The 18,798-nt window shown below is 37.7% G+C and overlaps 2 protein-coding genes across 6 annotated transcripts in view; one reads left to right on the top strand and one right to left on the bottom strand.

Annotated features, from left to right (window-relative positions):
* Positions 1 to 12,998, bottom strand: part of CNTRL (centriolin) — a 37,491-nt gene extending 24,493 nt beyond the window's left edge. For 2 of the 5 annotated variants that reach the window (XM_087753333.1, XM_087753329.1), the window contains exons 1-12: positions 12,429 to 12,997; positions 10,716 to 10,971; positions 10,169 to 10,302; positions 9,497 to 9,627; positions 7,895 to 8,036; positions 6,854 to 7,040; positions 6,561 to 6,754; positions 5,632 to 5,688; positions 4,638 to 4,757; positions 3,538 to 3,763; positions 2,947 to 3,056; positions 1,575 to 1,769 (exon numbers count right to left, since the gene is read on the bottom strand). In XM_087753333.1, the coding sequence (XP_087609459.1) occupies positions 1,575 to 1,769; positions 2,947 to 3,056; positions 3,538 to 3,763; positions 4,638 to 4,757; positions 5,632 to 5,688; positions 6,561 to 6,754; positions 6,854 to 7,040; positions 7,895 to 8,036; positions 9,497 to 9,627; positions 10,169 to 10,302; positions 10,716 to 10,938 (1,719 nt within the window). In that variant the 5' untranslated portion in view covers positions 10,939 to 10,971; positions 12,429 to 12,997. Of the gene's footprint in view, positions 1 to 1,574; positions 1,770 to 2,946; positions 3,057 to 3,537; positions 3,764 to 4,637; positions 4,758 to 5,631; positions 5,689 to 6,560; positions 6,755 to 6,853; positions 7,041 to 7,894; positions 8,037 to 9,496; positions 9,628 to 10,168; positions 10,303 to 10,715; positions 10,972 to 12,428 lie in introns of all 5 variants that reach the window. The other 3 variants (XM_087753332.1, XM_087753330.1, XM_087753331.1) reach the window with 3 other exon arrangements.
* Positions 12,999 to 14,578: 1,580 nt separating this feature from the next.
* The window catches only part of C5 (complement C5), a 28,292-nt gene continuing 24,072 nt past the window's right edge, over positions 14,579 to 18,798 (top strand). The window contains exons 1-5 of the mRNA XM_087753325.1: positions 14,579 to 14,598; positions 15,389 to 15,581; positions 16,511 to 16,673; positions 17,259 to 17,329; positions 17,941 to 18,032. Coding sequence (XP_087609451.1) covers positions 14,579 to 14,598; positions 15,389 to 15,581; positions 16,511 to 16,673; positions 17,259 to 17,329; positions 17,941 to 18,032 — 539 coding nt within the window. The remainder of the gene's footprint in view (positions 14,599 to 15,388; positions 15,582 to 16,510; positions 16,674 to 17,258; positions 17,330 to 17,940; positions 18,033 to 18,798) is intronic.

Raw genomic sequence — 18,798 nt, 5'->3', positions numbered from 1 at the left:
TTGTCACCTTGTTAAAGACAAACTACCGTTCGGCTTTCAAAAGTGAAATTTCAACAAGCAAAACCCAAGCAGAGGCGCTGCTGCTGAGTCATTTTGCTGCAGCTGCTGAATGTCACAAGAGCGCTGTTTAAAAAAACCGAACACTTACAGCTTTGCCTTTGTCTTTCCTTCCTCCGGTATCACTCGCAAAACGCCCCACCCCTGATCTAGGATTCATTTGACTACAGAACCGGGATCTTCAGCGCACAACGCGGCTGAGCGGGGTCTCCCGCCTCCCCCGGGCGCTGCCGCCGCTGGGCAGCGGCCGCCCCCGCCGCTTCCTGGGCTGGGAGGCGAGGCGAGGGGCGGCCGGGGGGCGGGCGCGCTGCGGCGGGGCCTGGCCGTTACTTAGGGATCCCGCCCGGAACGCGCACAGCCCTGCTGTTACTGAACTGCTCAGGGGGAAAAAAAAAAAAAAAATTAATAAAATGCATTTTTCAAAAGTGCTTGCAGGCCTCAGCTGAGAAGGGGAGCCAAGCATCGTCTCGCTTTGCATACTTAAAAGCATCAAGCTGAAAAAGCTCTCCTTTGAAAAGACAAAAGCTTTTTTAAAATACTATTAAAAAAATTCAATTTCATTCTAATTTAAAATTCCTATAAGTGTTTGCTGTACCTGAACACTATTAGTAACTCAGAAATGAAAAGTCTCACTTCCCTGGAGAACAAAAAAAACGAGACTATCAACCGAGCTCTTCTTGGTGCACGCAGCTTTGCCCCAACCCTGTAACACATCCCTCGGAGACCTCCTGAATCTGTCAGTAATGACAGGACTGCACGGGACAGCAGAGAAAGGGCATTAGTCCCCACCAAAAAGGCAAATCAGAAACTCAGAAGAAGTTCAAAATTAGAACTATTCCTTGAAAATTGATTCTAGTTGTAGGATGCTGGACTACAGCGCAAAGCAAAGCTGCTGCTGCCTTCAGCTGTCTGCAGTTTGCAGGTTGGAATACTCCTATCCGCTGTCACCACTTCGGCCAGGTCAGCTACATCTGCTGCTCCAGACAGTATTTCTAGGCTGACCTCTTGCAAACAGCCTTTTGTGCCAAGGCAAGAGCGCTCTGACAAAGCAGGACTTCAGCTACAGGCCTGTAGCAGTTGCACAGACCTTTAAAAATCTCTAAGGTCAGCTTCTATGAAAAGATGCATTAAGGATTTCTGACACAGAAATTGCCTCCAAGGCACTGCACAGCATGTTTTTGCAAAGCATAAAGATCTAGTTCTTAATGTCCTGTACAGCAACAGCATTGAAAATTAGTTGCCCAAGGGTTTTACCAAAGCCATTGTTTTGGCTTTTGTTTTGGTTTGTTTTGTGTGGGGGGTTTTTTGTTTGGTTTTTTTGGTTTGTTTTTTTTTTTAATTGTGAGGACTTGTGTGATTTTCAAATGATAACAGCTAAAGAAATTAATAAATAGCAAAAGAATATATAATTCATGAAATAGGCACAACTGAATGGTACTCTGTTAAAGCAGCCTTTACTACATTTCTCAGTAGATGAATATATGCAGTACATAACTCAAGATTTCAGTTCTACTTACATGTCTTGGATCTTCAGGATTTACAGAAGCAAGAGAACTCTGCAAGTCTTCAAGCTCTTTCTCTTTTTTCCCCATTTCTCTTTTCTGTTTCTCCATTTGTTTTTCCAGTTCTAAAGCTTCCTTGTGTAGCTGATGCAGCATTTGTATCTTTTCACTCAATTGCTGTTCAAGACCTTCCTTGTCGGCCTGTGACATCTGGAGATAGCATCAGGAGGTTGAGTAAAGCAGTTTAATTGGAAATACACAGCTGATCAAGAACATTTTTAAAAGTTAAATCAGACTGCTAGTTTAGCCTAACAGGTTGCCTAAAAATGATCTATTCATTGTTTTCAATCTTCTTTATTTTTTTAAGATAACAAACTCATAGGATTTTCTCAAAAAGAGTTAGAAAATAGAAAGACAGTTTGCTTATGGTAACTAGAAATTTCATAACGTCAGTCTACTATACTAGGAAACGCCAGAACCCTCATTTTGACCACCATCCTAAAGCGTTTTGTTTTCAAACAAGACTTCAAAAGTCTCTTGTATAATTCCTTCTTGCAGTCTTGAGAAGACTATCTGGAATGTCTTTTTTTTTCCCCTCCCACAGTTATGACTTCTTAAGTTAAAATATGGAAGATCCTGGTCATTGATTGTAAGAGAAGTTTAAAGACTAAAAATAGCAATAATTTATGACAGTTGTTGAAGGAATGGAAGATAAAATTTTAGTTTAATGCTGATAAATGTTTTTAAATTCATTCTTGCTGCCAATTATGTAGCTACATTGCTTATTATTAGCTGCACAACTAAACCTACAGAGTTACAGTCCTTCCTGAAAGGTCTTTTCTGATAAATCAGAATATATTGAATCCATACAATTTTATCAAGAGGTTAGGTAAAACCTCCTTTCTCATGAACATGTATGTCATGTCACCAGCACTGCTTATGGTGTTGTGACATTACTGTGTTACTTTCTGCTCTGTCTACTAAGCCTTTAAGGAGCTATAAGCTTCTGGTTATTGGAACCGAGAAGATACATTCAAATTCAACCCCAAGTCTCCTGCTGCGCAATGCAGTGACCCCTAACTGTCCACTTATGGCAGTACTCAAGTCTGTATTCGTGTTCTTCCAAAGCGTTCTGGGGAAAGTTAACGACCATCAGCAGCATCACGTAGAACATGTTTAGATGCAATTAATTGCACTACAACTCTGACAGCTTATTTATAAACAAGCTGCCAGAAACCCGTAAGATTTTTCTGATGTGTGACAAATGGATTTACGTATGTACAATGGCCACTTTAAAAAAGAATGGAGAGAAAACCAGTTATATTTTCTACATCCACACTGCTTCGAACACTTTCCTTGCTATTCACGTAGCAACTTCTTTACATACTTTTTTCTGAGCCAGAGCATCCTCCAGTTGTTGCAGTTCCCCTGTTACTTTCAAAACTTGTTGCTCTGCATTTCCTATTGCACTCTGCAGTTCTTCTAATCTTCTTTGCGCTGCAGACAAAAAAAAAACCAAAACCAAACAAAACCAAACCAAAACCCCACAAAATACATTATAACATTCTGTATAACATTGATACGCATGTGTTCTGTTAACACATTAATCAGAATGCATTTTCTTAAAACAGTGATAATCAAAGCTAATACATTCTGGTTTCTCAAAAAGTACTTCTAAGATTTTTTTCTAATGAGTCTTATACAATTACATTAATGCATCAAATATGAAACCTCCCTAGCATTCTCTTTTCAACAATATTTAATCTTTCCATCCTGAGTTATCTTAAAACATTAGCAAAAAGAAATTGTAACAGTTTTGGCCCAAAATGCATCAAGTACAGTGTGCAGAAATTACAGCACTTACAGCCTTTGAGACACTATGGCTATTCTTATGTCAAATATGTGTCAAGCATTTAATCAGTGGACTAAACTACATTGGTATACATAATTTTTATTTGATAAAAATTAAAGATTTTACCTGAATGGATCTTTTTTTCTTTACTCTCTAGTAGTTCATCTAGATTTTGGAGCTGCAGTTTCAGCTGGGGTTTCCTACAGAAGTCATCTTCATCTAGCTGCATTTTTCCAGTCTCCATCTGCTGAGCTTTGTTAGCAATGTAGCCTTCTCTTATAAACATATTTCTTTTATACCTGGCCTTACCAATGTATGGGCTTTCACCAGGTACATTATCAAGTTCAATATCCTGAAATGTATGAAGCAATATGTCTTTATCTCAGAAGTATGGCTGCAGTCAACTCGTAACATACATTTCACTCTTAAAAAGCATATCAAGGAAAAACAATTTGAAATCAGAATAATTAGAAGAAAACAGGCTACACTTGACTTGTTTGGCCTTGAACATTCTTGTTATTTTATAATGGAATTAAAAACAAACAAATGCAATTGGAGTATGAACAGTTTGTTGCAAATGGGTACTGCAAGTGGATATTTAGCTGGGGGAATTTTTCTCAGTATTTTAGACTTAATAGTAATATAAATTATACTTAGCCCATTACATTGTTGCACTTAAACTTTACTCAAACATAACTTAAAAAAATCATTCGTAGTTAATGATTACTGATCTTTACATTTCTTGTGCAGACTCCTTTCATTCAGGCATCTGTGCAATTTTTTTGCAAGTATGACAGAGGTTAGCTCTGCTAGGACAAAAAAAAACACAGAAAAGGGACAGAAATTCTAATACCATCTAACTCAAGAACATTCTGACTTGTGGAATTCTCCAAGTGAAATGGCCTCCAAAATTAAGCCAGAAGAAAGGACTATCATTTGCTTGGTTAATAATCAGAATGAAATGTTTGTTCACTAACTCTACTTAGCTAAAACATAGGCATATAGGTATGTATACTAATAGTCAACACATTAAATGCCACTCAGATTCAATTTAGTTCAAATCTTGTAACATGATTTTAAAATTAATTTTTTATATTTCATTACTAATAATGCTGAATAAGCAGTATCTATTAGAATGATTAAAAAAAACTATTAAGTTTTCTACTTTCCAAGTTGAAAAGCAAGAGAAACAGCAATGAAAAGATCCATTATTTTGAAATTGTTACCTCTGATGGAAAATAATTTAACGGCTCAAATTTTGCATCAATCTTATAAAACGCCAGTTCCTGCTCCAATTCATACTGCTTCTGGCAAGCTCGGGTTAGCTCCATTGTCTTCTGCTTTAACTAATAAACCAGTAAACAAAGTAAGTTCCATTCATTCAAGTGTCATCATTATCACACACATTTCAAGTCAGTAGAGAGCAGGGCAAAGACATTAACTTTGAAACAAAGCTCACATCAGAAAAAGTTAAGATGGTGTATTTTGGATCAAAAATATCACAAAGTGCAACTTTATTACAAGATACAATATGACAACTAAGAGTTACAAGAATCCCACAGTTAATATAACACAAACGATCACATGAAAGGCCTTTTAGGTTTATATGCATCAAAGGTTTGAAAATAAATTTGTCACTAACTTAGGATAAAAAAAATAATTTGGGTATAATCCTTTAGCAAAATCTACGCCAAATAACTAACGTATTTCCTGGTACTAATGAGCAGTGAGAACTATTAACACTCATTGTCTGTAAAAGAAACAAGATATCTCAATTGTCAAGTGTATAGAGCCTATGCATTTCATTTTAGCTTAACCTTGTGCTAGTTAGGTTTTGAATTTTTTTTTTTAAATAAAGGTCCATCATGTGATTTCTTTTTAAATCAACTTTTCACACTGAATACCTGAGGGAGAACATGCAGCAAAACTCCAATAGACAGTGGAAAGCAGGACTAATAGAGGAAAAGAAACAGAACAGACTGGAATAAAGGAAAGGCTTAAAGAAAGATTTTAAAAACCGATATATGTCATGCAAAAATTAGCTGTGTATCAGAAGAGGAAAAAGAAAAAAAAAAAAATCCAAGACAATTGTATCCAAAACCCACAGTGAATACAAAGTCTCACTGGAACACTTTATACAAATGTTCCTACTTTAGTAAACATGCAAATAGATCCTAGAAATAAAAATAACCGTGCAACCCAGGAGCACAGTGGGGCTACCTTTAGTGAGGAATAAAGGCTCTGCGGAAAGGGAACTGTGACAAACCAATACACCAGCTAAAGGAAGAAAGAAGCAAGCGAAGTTTGTCATCCAGATGATAAGAGTGGGTTAAGTTGCAAAATATATGCTGCTAAATCTCACTATACTGAAAACTACATTTCAGACATAGGCTGCTGGTTAGTGTGTGTGTGTGTGTTCACAGAAGAAACAGCTATGGAAATATTAGCTATAGAGATTCTGAAGGATAAAATTTGAGAGGACAAGTCTAACAAGTAAGGTAGAGCCCATATATGAAGTTCCCATCAGGTCATTCACAACTGAGCGCTCTCAAGTCAACAGGACTTTTTCCAGGACCACCGTACAAATCTGGCATTTTATAGCTACCAATGAAAGGTACTTGTCAAGCATTAAGATTTTAGGATGATGTGAATAAAGTACAAGTAAACTAATGGACATTACCCTAAATAATAATCAAGGGGTGTTACTGACATACAGCTTGTATGCACACCTCGTTTTTGTAAAAGCATTTAATCTTTTCCCTTATTGCAGCAGCACTTTAAAGTCCAGACAACCCAGGAGATCAGTACATCAGCAGTTTAGCAGCTAGGAGACACTTAACCTTTCATCAACTGACAAAGTCTTAAACAAACAAAGAAATGACTAGACACAAACAAATAAGTTACTATAAACCATAAATTATGAGAGTGATACCGATTGCTGGTTCAATAAACTTACTTTTTTCCACAGAAAGAATATTGAAGAACTACTGGTCAAGGAATAATCACTTTCTGAAAAGTTGAAGTGCCTAAGTTTTGCCTCTCTTCATTTTAAACATAAATCTCCAGCCATTTGAACTCTCACATTGACAACTCTGTTTCTGACAACAAAACTATTCTAAATATTTACTTGGTGCAAGTGATTATCTTACCAATTCATTTTTGGTGTCCAGGTCCCTCTGTAGGTCTTCATAGCTTTGTTTCTGTTGCAAAGTCTTTTCTTTTAATGATTTGTTGACCTCATCTTGATGGTGAAGTTGCTCAAGCACTTTGGACTGGTTAAGTTTAAGGTTCTTCATCTCCTTTACTGTGTTTTCCAACTCTCTCTCTAATTTTTCTATCTCTTCTGAAAAACAAAACAATAGAAAAATTAAAATAGAAAATCCTCTCCTTCTAAACTTAAAATTTTGCGTCATTTACTTTAGTTCTAACATATTACTATTACCTAAATTAAACCTCTCTAGAGCTTCCTGCCTGTCATGATTTGTCACTGGTTGTCCATCCAAGTTTTCCAGTGCTCGCAAGTGGAATATGGTGTACAAGCGGTAGTGAGGCAGCCTTACAACTGGATTATCAGCAAGGAATAGGGAAGTCAGGTCTTGTAGAGGCTTTAGTTTAGCTATATCATGGAGCTAAATCAAAGACAAATGGAACAACGATTAGGCATCCTTCCAAGAACAATTAAACCCCCATTACTGAATTTCTGATTGTATAGTATGGTTTATGTTAGGTCCATCTCAAAGGATATATTTTAACGTTTATGCTAAAGTGGAATCTCTAAAAACCTACCAGAATACACAGTACTATGACTAAAGTAACCTACTAAAATCAAATTGTTTCTTCTATGAAAAAATACCACTGCAAAGAGGGCAAATTTCATCAAGCTTGACCTTGGAAATTTCCAGATAACAAGGCCTGTAGATATATATAACCATCCGTTCCCTGAGACTTATTCATAAGAAAAGGGAGCTTTTATCATGAGGAGTACTCAAACAAAGCTGGTTCATCTCTCCTCCTAAGTAGCATGACTCCTTCAGGAATTGTATTAAGTGACTTCATTCCATAGACAACCTTTTGTAGCTGTAAAACATGGAAATTAACGTGGACCACGGAAATAAATCTAGTCATGTCCTAAATACAAACTGTGAGTAGATTACTTACAGGTCTCCAAAACCATGTAATTAACTTCTCATAAGGGATACCACCAATTACATGCAAAAGTCTTCCCATTTTCACCAAGTTTTTCCTAAGTTTCCAAAAATTTACAATTTCCTGCACAACATAATATAGGTTTATGCTTTGAATATCTGGCACAGAAGGAGAGTTTTTCTGATAAACAACTTTTAGGCTCACAATGGCTGTATTTCACAACAGACTGTGGAAAGACACTCAGCAATTATTCAGGGTAAGCGAATCAATGTAAATGTACCAGTTCACTTCATTAAAAGACTGTGAACAATTATTGTTCCTAACTATAATCACTTACCGATGATACTTTATTCTCTTTCAAATTAAGTATGCGCAGGGATCTCAGTTTCTTCCCTGCCCACACAGGAATATGCTCAATCTCATTCCCTGCAAGGTTCAGCTTTTGTAGATTCTGCATATGTTCTATACCTTCAATTTTACTGAAAATAAGAAGAAAAACATAACTTATCAAGAAGCATAGCAAATTTACAGTGTAACTGAGGCATTATGGATAAACTACAGCAAAATCTGTCTCAAATAATTATCAGCCAAGGAATTAGCAAAAACAGTTGTTAACTGCCATGGACTCGCAATCCAAATTAAATTACACCAGCTTACTTCCAAGTACTACATGAAGACAAAAAAAAAAAAAGTTCACAGCAAGACTTTGTTGCTCACTGTGGCAAAACGTTTACTTTTACATCTCTTAATTGCAATATTAAAATTATGTTAATGTGTGGTAATTCTATTTTAATATGGAAGTTTTGTTCCTTTTCTCCTAAGAATGTTATGGGAAACAGATGAACAAAAATAAAGGTGTTCATTTTTTTTTTTTTTCATAGAATCATAGAATCGTTTAGGTTGGAAAAGACCTTTAAGATCATTGAGTCCAACCGTTAACCTAACACTACCAAGCCCACCACTAAACCATGTCTCTAAGCACCACGTCTGCATACATGTTTCCATACAAAGGAAGGATCAACTGTAAAGCGACAGAGTGCAGAACTGCATTTTTTAAGTGTTTTCATTAAAACACTATATAGCTAAAAACATACTACGTTTTAGTTTACTTGGACATTTATCTAAAGATATGAGTATTACAACTCAGTACAGTAGAATGCGCTCTTGTGACCATGCTTTTTTTGAGTAGGAACCAACTGTATATAACTAAAGTCTGAAAAGATACAGCAGTAGCTAAAAGCTACTGTGACCTTTTCAATTCCTGTCGAGAGAGGAAGTTGTGCGAATGCAATGTGTAGAAATGCTAGTGTCTTGCTTACTTCCTACTGTTAACTTCGCCACTGAAACTGCAGCTTCTCTACTGCAAAGTCAGTCCCATGTAAAGATCGTAATTCGCTAACAGAAAAATTAAAGGAAACAAAGAATTTTGCTCTTGCCTGCACCATTACCCTTCAACATTTTTATACCACTTGGAAACAATACCAGACTCCCAAAACAGTGAAAGTGAAAAAGCAATTTAGGGAGTTTACAGCCTGCCTGATCAAGCCCATTCAGCTTTCTCTCCTAAAAGAAAAACTTCTTGTATTTACCTGTAATAATATGCAGTAAAAGTTTAATTAATTTTTTAATGCATTTAATTGGGTTATTGTACAGTCTTCATTATGGCATCTGGAAACTTGCACATCTGGCTTGGTTTCCTAGGAAAACAAGTTTAACTGCAGCCATGGTACACTAACAGCACCTCCCAGAACTATTTATCCTTCTAATACCTAAGAGCTTGTGCTTTTTAAGATCTCACCAAAGCCTCTTAGTCTCGATATACAACTGATGGGAAATTCACCCTAACTGTTCACACCTGTGAGAGAACTCACTTAAACAATAAGAGAATGTCAGCTTTATTGTGTCCAGGCTTACCAAAACCATTCGTGTTTCTGCTTACCTGATTTTGTTGCAAGACAAATTGAGTTCACGCAACTTCATCAGTTTATCCAACTTCTCAATCTTCTCTATTTGGTTGTTACTAAGATTTAGTGTCTCTAGTTTATAGCACTTTTCCAAGTTTTCTATGTACTATAGAACAGAAAATAAATCCATTACCACTGCAGCTTTATTAATTTTTACTTTTTTAAAAGAGAAAGGCGGATTTATATTTTTAACAACCACCTATTTATTGAAAAAATACAAAGTATTCTAACATTTTATTCATCACAGTTTCACTGTTGCATTTTTAAACTCTGCTTTAGGTACAGTCTTTATAGTATTGGAAGAAGAAAACTAGATTTTAAGTTTACAGTGGACCAGTCTCATCTACATAAAAGGGAAACTGCCATAAAAACAGCCAAACACACACAGAAACCAACACAATCCAAAAGCTAAAAAATTACACAAAGGATGGCATTCTAAACTTTGTTCTAACTGATCCAAAATTTTTTCTTTTGCACAAGTCTCCACTGACATATCTTTCTTTTTAAACAGAAGCTGCTTGTAGAACTAGGCTAACATAATTAGAATATAGCTGTTTACATCCACTTAAAATTAGGCCTTTACTAAAAAAATAAATAAAAATGAATTTTTAATTTTGTTTAATTGCCAGTTATTTTCAACAACTTACCTTAAATTTCTTGTCCCCATCCTTTGGGCAAGAAAGATTCAGTGAGCTTATATATGCCAAATTTTCCTGTTTTGACAGACCTTTTATAAGGGATTCAGTAATGTACCTAACTCCTGGACTAACACCATTTTCATCTGAAATTAAACAGAGAAACTACCTTCAGTAGTGAAAGAAATGGTGATTTTTATATTAGTCTTTTACTTCACACTGAATACTGGGAAAACATTGAAAATTATCCCCCCCCCCCCCAAGGGAAGAGAAGAAACAGCACGCCCCAGAAGGATTTACAGGAAATGACAGGAAAAAGGCACAGCATGCATCTCCCTTTGCCAGTCTTCCCCCCGGCACAGAATGTAAGGAGTAAAAGTCTCATTATTCTACACAGCTTTCATTACTACCATTTCCACATTTGAGTGCCAAAAGATGAAAGCAAATTTTTCAGGGTTCTTTCCAACAGATCATACATCTTTAATCACACACTTCACAGAACATCAGCTGTTTACGCTTTTAGTATGTACTTTCATACCACCAGTTATTTATACAATACCTTTATGAAACTTATACTCCAAAGCAGCTTCTACACTTTCTGCTGTAATATTAAGCTGTTGCTGCCTCCACTCCTTGCTTTTGCAAGCAGATGGAGATGTCTGTTGGCTAAGAGGAGATGGCGATCTGGTACTTGAACTGACAGGAGACATTGGACTAGGTGTCCGAGAAGCTGACGTCTGTGGTTTTCTACATAATGCTTTTCTTACTGAGCCTTTCTTCATTGCCAAAAATACAAAATATCATATGACCAATATCTGGAAGAACAGAAATAAACATCAGTCTGTACACAAGTCTAAATCTTAGCGGTTTGCATGCCAACAAAATTGTCTTTTTAGCATAAGGAAATATTTCCAGCAATGATATGGTGCCAAAAAAACCACATCTAAGCCAATTCTCCAATGGGTGACACCTTCCAGTTTTCATGGGCTGACACCTATTCGGAGGAATGGTATACCTGTTTACTTACACCGTTCTACAGCACAACACCAGGAACTGGCTGACTGCCTTTTGTTTTGCAACTCATCTTGGTAACTGTCCTGCAATTCATGGCTTACACCAAGTCTTTCAGGTCTGGAGATCCTCTCAACTCGGACTAACACAGTTGGCAGAGGACAGAAAGAGAGGACTAGGATCCCAATTGTTTTTACCAAAGCTAGAAATCACCCACTTTGCAGCTAGAAGAGCAAATACAAGCAAAAAAAGGCAACAGAGGGGAAAAAAAATTTAAAATCAGTCTAGCACTGGCATTCCTTCAGTGTTCCCCCTTCTGCAAACAAGTTATTCCGTGATTGCCTGGGAAATTCCAGAGAATGTTAACAGAAACATCCCTCGGTGACAACTATATTTCCCTAGGGGTTAAGTGTAGAATCAGTCATGTACGAGTTCTGTGCACGAAAGCCCTTGTGGTAACCATCTTCGATGGACAGGTTTGTACTAAAACCTAGGGCCAGTAAACAAAAAGCACATTTTTAAGATATTCTTTAAGATAGAAACATATGCTTTTAAGGGAACTTTTCAGCTATATGAGTGATTACATTGTGTCTTAGGTTGAGAAGATTTTCTTCTTTAAAATGGATTTTTTTTCCCTGAATCTTCAAAAAGAAAGAAAGAAAGAAAGAAGGAGCCGCTCTCTTCAATACTTGGAGGCCCAACTCTTTCGGGGCCAGGAAACAGAGAGTGGAAGGGGCAGGAGAGGGGGAAAGATGGCAGTGAGCTAGTGAAAAGCTACTTTGGGAAATTTCTTCATGTTTTGAGGAGAGCAGTTAGACGGTTTAATGCTGTTTCCTGAGAGCAGATTGTGCTTTTGCAATGGAAACCACGACAAAGCTCTCACGTTAGAACAGGCGGGGAAGCGAGGGGCGTCGAGCAGACCCGGCCGCGGAGGCGTGCCCCGGGGGCACCCCGCGCCGCGGCGCGGCCAGCTCCCCGCCTCCCTCCCCGGTTAACGGCTGCGCGGCCGCCCCAGCCGAGCCGCCGGCCTCTCCCCGCCCTCCCGCCGCGGCCGGCCCGCACCTGACGGGATGGCGACCACCCAGCGCGGCACGGTGCTGCCGGCTGAGCCCCGGGCAGAGCTCCCCCCCGCGGGGCCGGGCTGCGGGGCAGCGCCGCGCCTCCAGCCCGCGGTGAGGCGGCCGGGGAGCGGCGATGCTGGCTGAAGGGGGATCCCGGTTCCCGCCGAGGGCGGTTCCCCTCAGGCCTCCGCTTTGATTACCTGCGTTGACATGGTAACGCCGTTTCACCGCTCGGCGCCGGGGCAGTGGCCGGCAGGGCGGCCTCTGGGCGACCCCGAGTGAAGGCAACGGCTCTCAGCGCACCTCTCTCCCGCCTCCCTTCCTCTGCCGACTCTTCGTCGTCTCCACCGGCCACCAGGCCCGAGGTGCTGCGGCTCCTTTAAGAACCCAGCGCAAGGAGCCGAGCCGACGCCATTTTGTCCGGTTGTTGGCCGGCGGCAGGGAAGGGGCCGGGGGAGGGGGCGGGCCAGGCCCTAGCGAGGCCACGCCCCCTCCTCGCGCAGCTTTCCCGCCGCGGATGGCCACTCCGGCGCGTGCGCGGCCGTTCTTCTCATTCCCGCCGCCGACGGCCGCTTTACCTCAGCGCTGAGCGGCGGCGGCGGCCGCCCCGCTGCCCGGTCCTCAGCTCGAAAGGGTAGATTCTGAGAGGTTTTCTTCTAATTAAAGCCCAAGTTACTGTATAAATAACAAAGCCTGCTCTGGTGGTAGTTGTGTGGGTTTTTTGTTTTGTTTTGGTTTGTTTTTTTCTCCCCCGTTCGTGCTGTATATATCACATATTAGCCTATCAGTGTAAAATGGTACGTAGATGGGTTTTACTCTGATACATTGTATGTAGCATTAAAAATACTACATTTGATCACGGTAAACTCAGCATAGTAGGCCTAAATTGCCACCATTTTCACAGAGGTATTTAAATAAATCTCTTGTAACGGTTTTGGGCTGTGTTAGTTTGAAATCTGTACGAAGGATGAAAAAGGATGTAGGGAAGGGACATAATCAGATTTAAAAAAACATTATTTCAGAACGTTGTTAGTCTTCTGAAGTGTTTTCCAATCTTCTTTACTCTTTGCTCCTTATTGTTTACATACCACTCATGTAAACTTACTGTATGAATTCTCATTGGTATTTAGTAAGATGTATTTGGGCCATTATTTTTAATAATATTAAGCACCTTACATTTTGTAAGACTTTATTCTATAAATTGTTGCTTCCCTTGTAGTTTATTACATCTGTTGAGAAGCCCAAGTTGGCCACCTTGTAGTTTAATTTTCTGTTGATCAGAAATAATTTTGTAAAAGTCTTTCCCGTAAAGGTTGACTGCGGTATTTGTTTAAACTTGAGAAGTCTTGCACAACTTTAGTTTAACTTTTCATAAACTTATTTGCTGAGGTCCTGAGCTTAGATATCAGGCATGTAAAGGTTTTGTCACCAATGGTTTTTTTGCAAATGCTGTTTAAAATAGTACATGTTGTAGATATATTGTGCCCTAATATTTTCATATTGCCGTTTTATTTGGAACGGAAGTACTCAGAAAGTTGGCATAATCAGGAATACAAATGAGTAAAAGAAATTTGCAAGTGAAGAGTTATTTCAAAACAAAAAAAAAAAAGGAAACTTCTGGTCTAAACATATCAGTGCATTATGTTTGATAGAATTCAAATGCTTTTTTTTCTTCAGATGCAAACTTAAAATCACCTTGATTTAAATAAAAATTATTTTCTGAAGGACAAACTGAATCTAATTTTTTGTTTGTTGGGGGTTTTCTTGCTACCTCTGAAAATTATTTTTATGTAGCTATCAAACAGAGAGAAAGTTAGGACTGACATAGGATTGCTCTGGACATATTCAAAAATTGAAAGCCTAAATTCAAAAATTCCTAAGTTTAGCTGTTCTGGCTTCCTTGGGAGGGGGCAATAACATTTTAGCAAAACATGATCTGCAGTTAATTATTAACTGTGAATAACTGTTGGTGGTATTTCTGTTCATCTACAGCAGAAGCCAAGCTCAGTTTAATCCAGAATCATTGGCATCTATGGTTTGCTGTTCGTTGTCATAGACGCTATGATTATTTTAATACATTTTTTTGTTTTGCTATTTTCTGGAACAACTTTTAGCCAAGAGAAAACGTAAGTAAAGCAAATATAGAATTTACCGGAAATGTTACTTGATTGTTGTCTGCTATTTTAGGTAAACAGACACAGAATTTAAGTAGATCCAATGCAAAAGGCACTATCCAAATTCACGTGTTTTCACAAGCAAAATTCTCACTAGTGTATGTGGGAGTAATGCTAGAAAAAGGACTGATGGTTCTGGAATTACTGTATTTGCTGCCAAAGAAAGAGGTAGAGTCATGTCCTTACGTGCCCCAAGGTAAACATGCAAAAAAGTTAAGAAATAGAGCTGGTGCTCATTAGCTTTTCTATAGTGCCTGAAGACAGATACTTTGCTACAGGTTTGATGAAAGCTCTTTTACTTAAAATGTGTATTTTACAATTCTACTTAGCGATGCTTTTCTGATTCTTATATCTGTTAGCAAAGGTATATAAAAGCAGCCAACCTAAGTGCTTTTGGCATTTCAGAAAAAGATGATGCACGTGTATCATGTTTTGTTCAACGGCACTTCATATGTATTTTAGATACATTATGTGGTCAGGTACTAAAGCTTGGCTTGTGCTTTTGTGGAATGATGCATACTTCAGTTTATAAAGCGCTAAAGAAATTAGAGTAATGCTGCAAAAGTTTTTTTCACATTGGCCTGTACTGCAAGTTGCCTCATTTATTTCAGTAAGAACTTCACTGGTGGGAAAACTACGCGAGTGTACTATTCGGAAGATTAGTGTTTCAGGGTTTAATTTGGCAAAAGGAATAATTATTTCCATGTAAATAGCCTGTTGTAGTAGACGTGCTTTTGTGTGTCTGCAAAATCAAATCCATAAACATTACTCTACCTAAGCTGTTATTTGGTAATGTTACATTACAGTTTTCATAAAAATCATTCTGACTGGGGCTCTGCTGTTTTTAACTGGTGTCTTAGAATAACTTAGCCTGATTGTCTTGTTTGCTTTAGCGGTGTGTACGTAAGTGAATTACAAACGGAAGTAAGAAATCCGAAAGCAATATAGTTCCATTGCCCTTTTGTTGTTTTATATTCCATATACAGATATGTCCTTACAGCACCAAAGATCTTCCGAGTTGGGGCATCTGAGAAAGTTGTGGTTCAAGCTTTTGGTTATGAGGAGGAATTTCCAGTCAATATTGCCATAAGAAGCTTTCCAGATAAGCTTGCTGTTTATTCGTCTGACCGTATTTCTTTAACTCCAGCCAACAAATTCCAAGATGCTGTAATTTTAAGAGTAAGGAATTCAGATCTTTCTTGCAGTGTTTTTATTGTCACATTTAGTTAGAAGTGATAAAAAGAGATTATGGTAAGTTTTCTGTTGTTTAAACTGGGAAGCCTAGCCCCCCAATTTCTCAGTTTGCCACATGTAGTTTATTTCATTTTAGTTTGTCTGAAATTGAAATTACATTTGAAAAAATTAGTGTAAGGAAGTGATGCCAAAGTTAAACATACAATCAAGCTATTTTAGAAACGTTATCATAGTCGCATAGCTTTTTAAAAAATAAAAAGGGAGAGAACGGAGAAGTGCTGAATGTGGACAAGATATGTCAGCTGGCTGTGCGGAGTAAGCCGAACTGGTAACTAAACCGAGGTTCAAGGCTTGGTCGTGTTTGTCACCGACAAACTCCAAAGGGGCCCAGATTTCACTATAAAGCTTTAACTAATTTGCTTGAAGCAAAGAGTGCAGGAAGCTAAGTAGATTTTTACTGAAAGCTGATGACCAAGAAGGTTATACTTGGGGTGATGCCTCCCAGGAGATGCTTCTTGCCCAGTTTTCCTTTTCAGCCAAAATAGCTATTTCACGAAACTCGCAACTACAACACAGCTTTGGTGTGGCCAAGATTCATCATGTGTATAAATGGAAGTCTGATAATTTATAGTCTCTTAACCTCATAACTGGGCTTTGCACTTTGCTATTTTAGTTCTGGACATAAATAAAATGCAAAATTTCAGAATGTCTGTTTGTAGCTTAATACTCCAGACAGTCACCTGTGATGTAAGCAAGAATAAGCCCTTGTAGGTGTTGATGTTTTTATTTAATACTAATTAACAACAAGATAGTAATTGCTATTCAGATAGTCTTCTCAGCAAAAAATACTGTAGAAGAAAAATACTTGAAAATATTTTAATATTCTTTAAAAATCTTTATTTCGTCTCCCCCAGGTTCAACCAGCAGATTTACCAAGAACAGAGAATTCAGTCAAGTATGTGTATTTGGAAGCTGTTTCTCCACACTTTACAAGATTAAAAAAAATTCCTGTTTCCTATGAGAATGGGTTTCTTTTTATTCATACAGACAAACCAATTTATACTCCTGATCAGTCAGGTAAATAATGCTTATTTCTCTTGCCCGTTATTTAATTTTTAAGGTCTGTTGACTTTGCAAAGGAATTAGAATTTAAATGTCCTTTAAGCTCTTGGTTATGTTGTGTTGCCATCAGCTGCTATTTAATTTTTTAAGCAGAAGAATAATATTTTGAACTATTTGATCATACTCTAGAAATGAATCACTTCTCCCAATATCTTCTCAGTCCCTGCCCTCGACACCCTAAATGTGGCACAAAGAGTGAAAGATTTTCCTGGGAATATGTTAAAAATATTTGTGGAGAACTGATGACTGAATCATTGGTTTCATGTAGATTGAACTCTTTTCCTACAAAAGTGATACGCTAGGATTGTGATGGTAAAAATTATATTGCCCTGTGATGATTCCATGTGAAAGAGTGGTGGTGCAGGGTCTCTTGTTGCTAGCGTGAATAAATACTGTTTGGACACCATGCTGAGAAAAGGTCAAGAACATTCTATAAATACTAAAAACTTTAAAAATTACCAGGGATAAAAAGTTGGGGTTTGGGGTCTTTAAATCTCTATATTGGTATGACTTTGAGATTTACCGTAATAACTCTTACAGTGAAAGTCAGGGTTTACTCTCTGAATGAAGAACTGCAGCCAGCTCAGCGAGAAACTGTCCTAACTTTTGTGGTAAGTTGTAATTGAATTTAATATTAATATTCTGTAGATCACAAAACCAATAAATGTAGTTAGATAGTAAATCAGTATTGCAGTCAATATTTAATAAAACTGTTAGATGTGTTTGCGGGTAGCCAGACATCTTTTAAGAATGACTTTGCACAGTTGGATAGAGGTTTTCATGTCCTAGATCTGAAGTTGTTACAGAACGGATAAAAAGAAAAAAATATTAATTACCTTGAATATCTGGGGAAAGGATTTTTGAGGGAATTTTAATATATGGTTTTCATACTGTTGTTTATTTCATTTAAGATATAAAAATAATAAGTATCTACTATACTATATTTTTTTAGCCTTTAACAATAGAGTTGTTATAGTAACTTTTTAGCAATTTTAAGCATTGTGTAGTGACAGCTTTTAATTGTCGGAACTACAGTAAAATGTTTTATCAGAATTTCAGTCTGAGTTGTTTCTAAAAACGTTTGTATTTTCATGCTGTGAAATGGGCAAAACTCTTAGAAAAATGTGTTACGGCCAGGATCCTACTGAAATCACTGAATGAAGATTTTCCTTTTGATAAGAATGATCTGTAACTGCTGATTCTTTCCTGTTATAATTTAAAGGATCCTGAAGGAGTAAAAGTGGATATCATAGAAGAAGAAGATTTTACTGGAATAGTTTCTTTTCCCAACTTCAAGATTCCTCCTAATCCTAAGTAGATTTATTTAATGTTTTTTTTAGAATTATTAACATAATACTGCCTTTTCTTAAAGACTGTCAGAGTGTCTTTTGCTTGATACACAGAGTGTGCATGACTTGAAACTTGGAGTTCTCTAACATTTCACATGGTGTGTAACCATGGTATAAATAAGGAAGCTACGACCAGGTATTCTCCTATTCAGTTAACTTCCGGACTAACATTTGTCTCCTGAAGCCAAGTGGGAAGCTTACTCTCTGCGTTTTCGAATAGATGGCCTATGCTCACTGTAATGAGAGAAAGTGAGGAGATGTAGTGAGTGAAAACACTGGTGATAAAACTGAAATTAAAGAACAGTTAGTGGTAGGTTTGTCATGCTCAATTAAAAAGGAAGAGCAATAAAAACTAAAGCTTTCTACTGTAGAGATAGAAACAGTGTCAAAGATGTATTGATTTCAGTGAGGGGAAACATTCATATTTCATACATATATTCATAGAAATCACCAGCATTTTTCCAGTAACAGCAGCATACAAAATGAATATCTCTTCAGTTCTCCATTTAGTCTTGAGAGGGTGCTGAAGATTCACTGAGTTGGCAGAAGGATGCTAGCAGGTGCTTGAAAAATTGATTTTTGCCTGATTTACTTCTCATTGGGAAATTAGCAATAATTTCAGTCTGAGTAAAAATTAATTTTGTATCCTTCTTGAAACTGAGCGTCTGGTAACAGTAGACTTGCTTAATTTTTATCGTGGTGCTGTACAGCCGAAAGATTGTGGGAACTGA

The sequence above is a fragment of the Nipponia nippon genome, unplaced genomic scaffold (assembly GCF_047370975.1).
Source record: "Nipponia nippon isolate SJK-2023a ecotype South Korea unplaced genomic scaffold, ASM4737097v1 scaffold_16, whole genome shotgun sequence".
NCBI lineage: Eukaryota > Metazoa > Chordata > Aves > Pelecaniformes > Threskiornithidae > Nipponia > Nipponia nippon.
The sequence above is the reverse complement of the archived record's forward strand: the minus strand, read 5'-3'. Positions and strand labels throughout refer to the sequence as shown.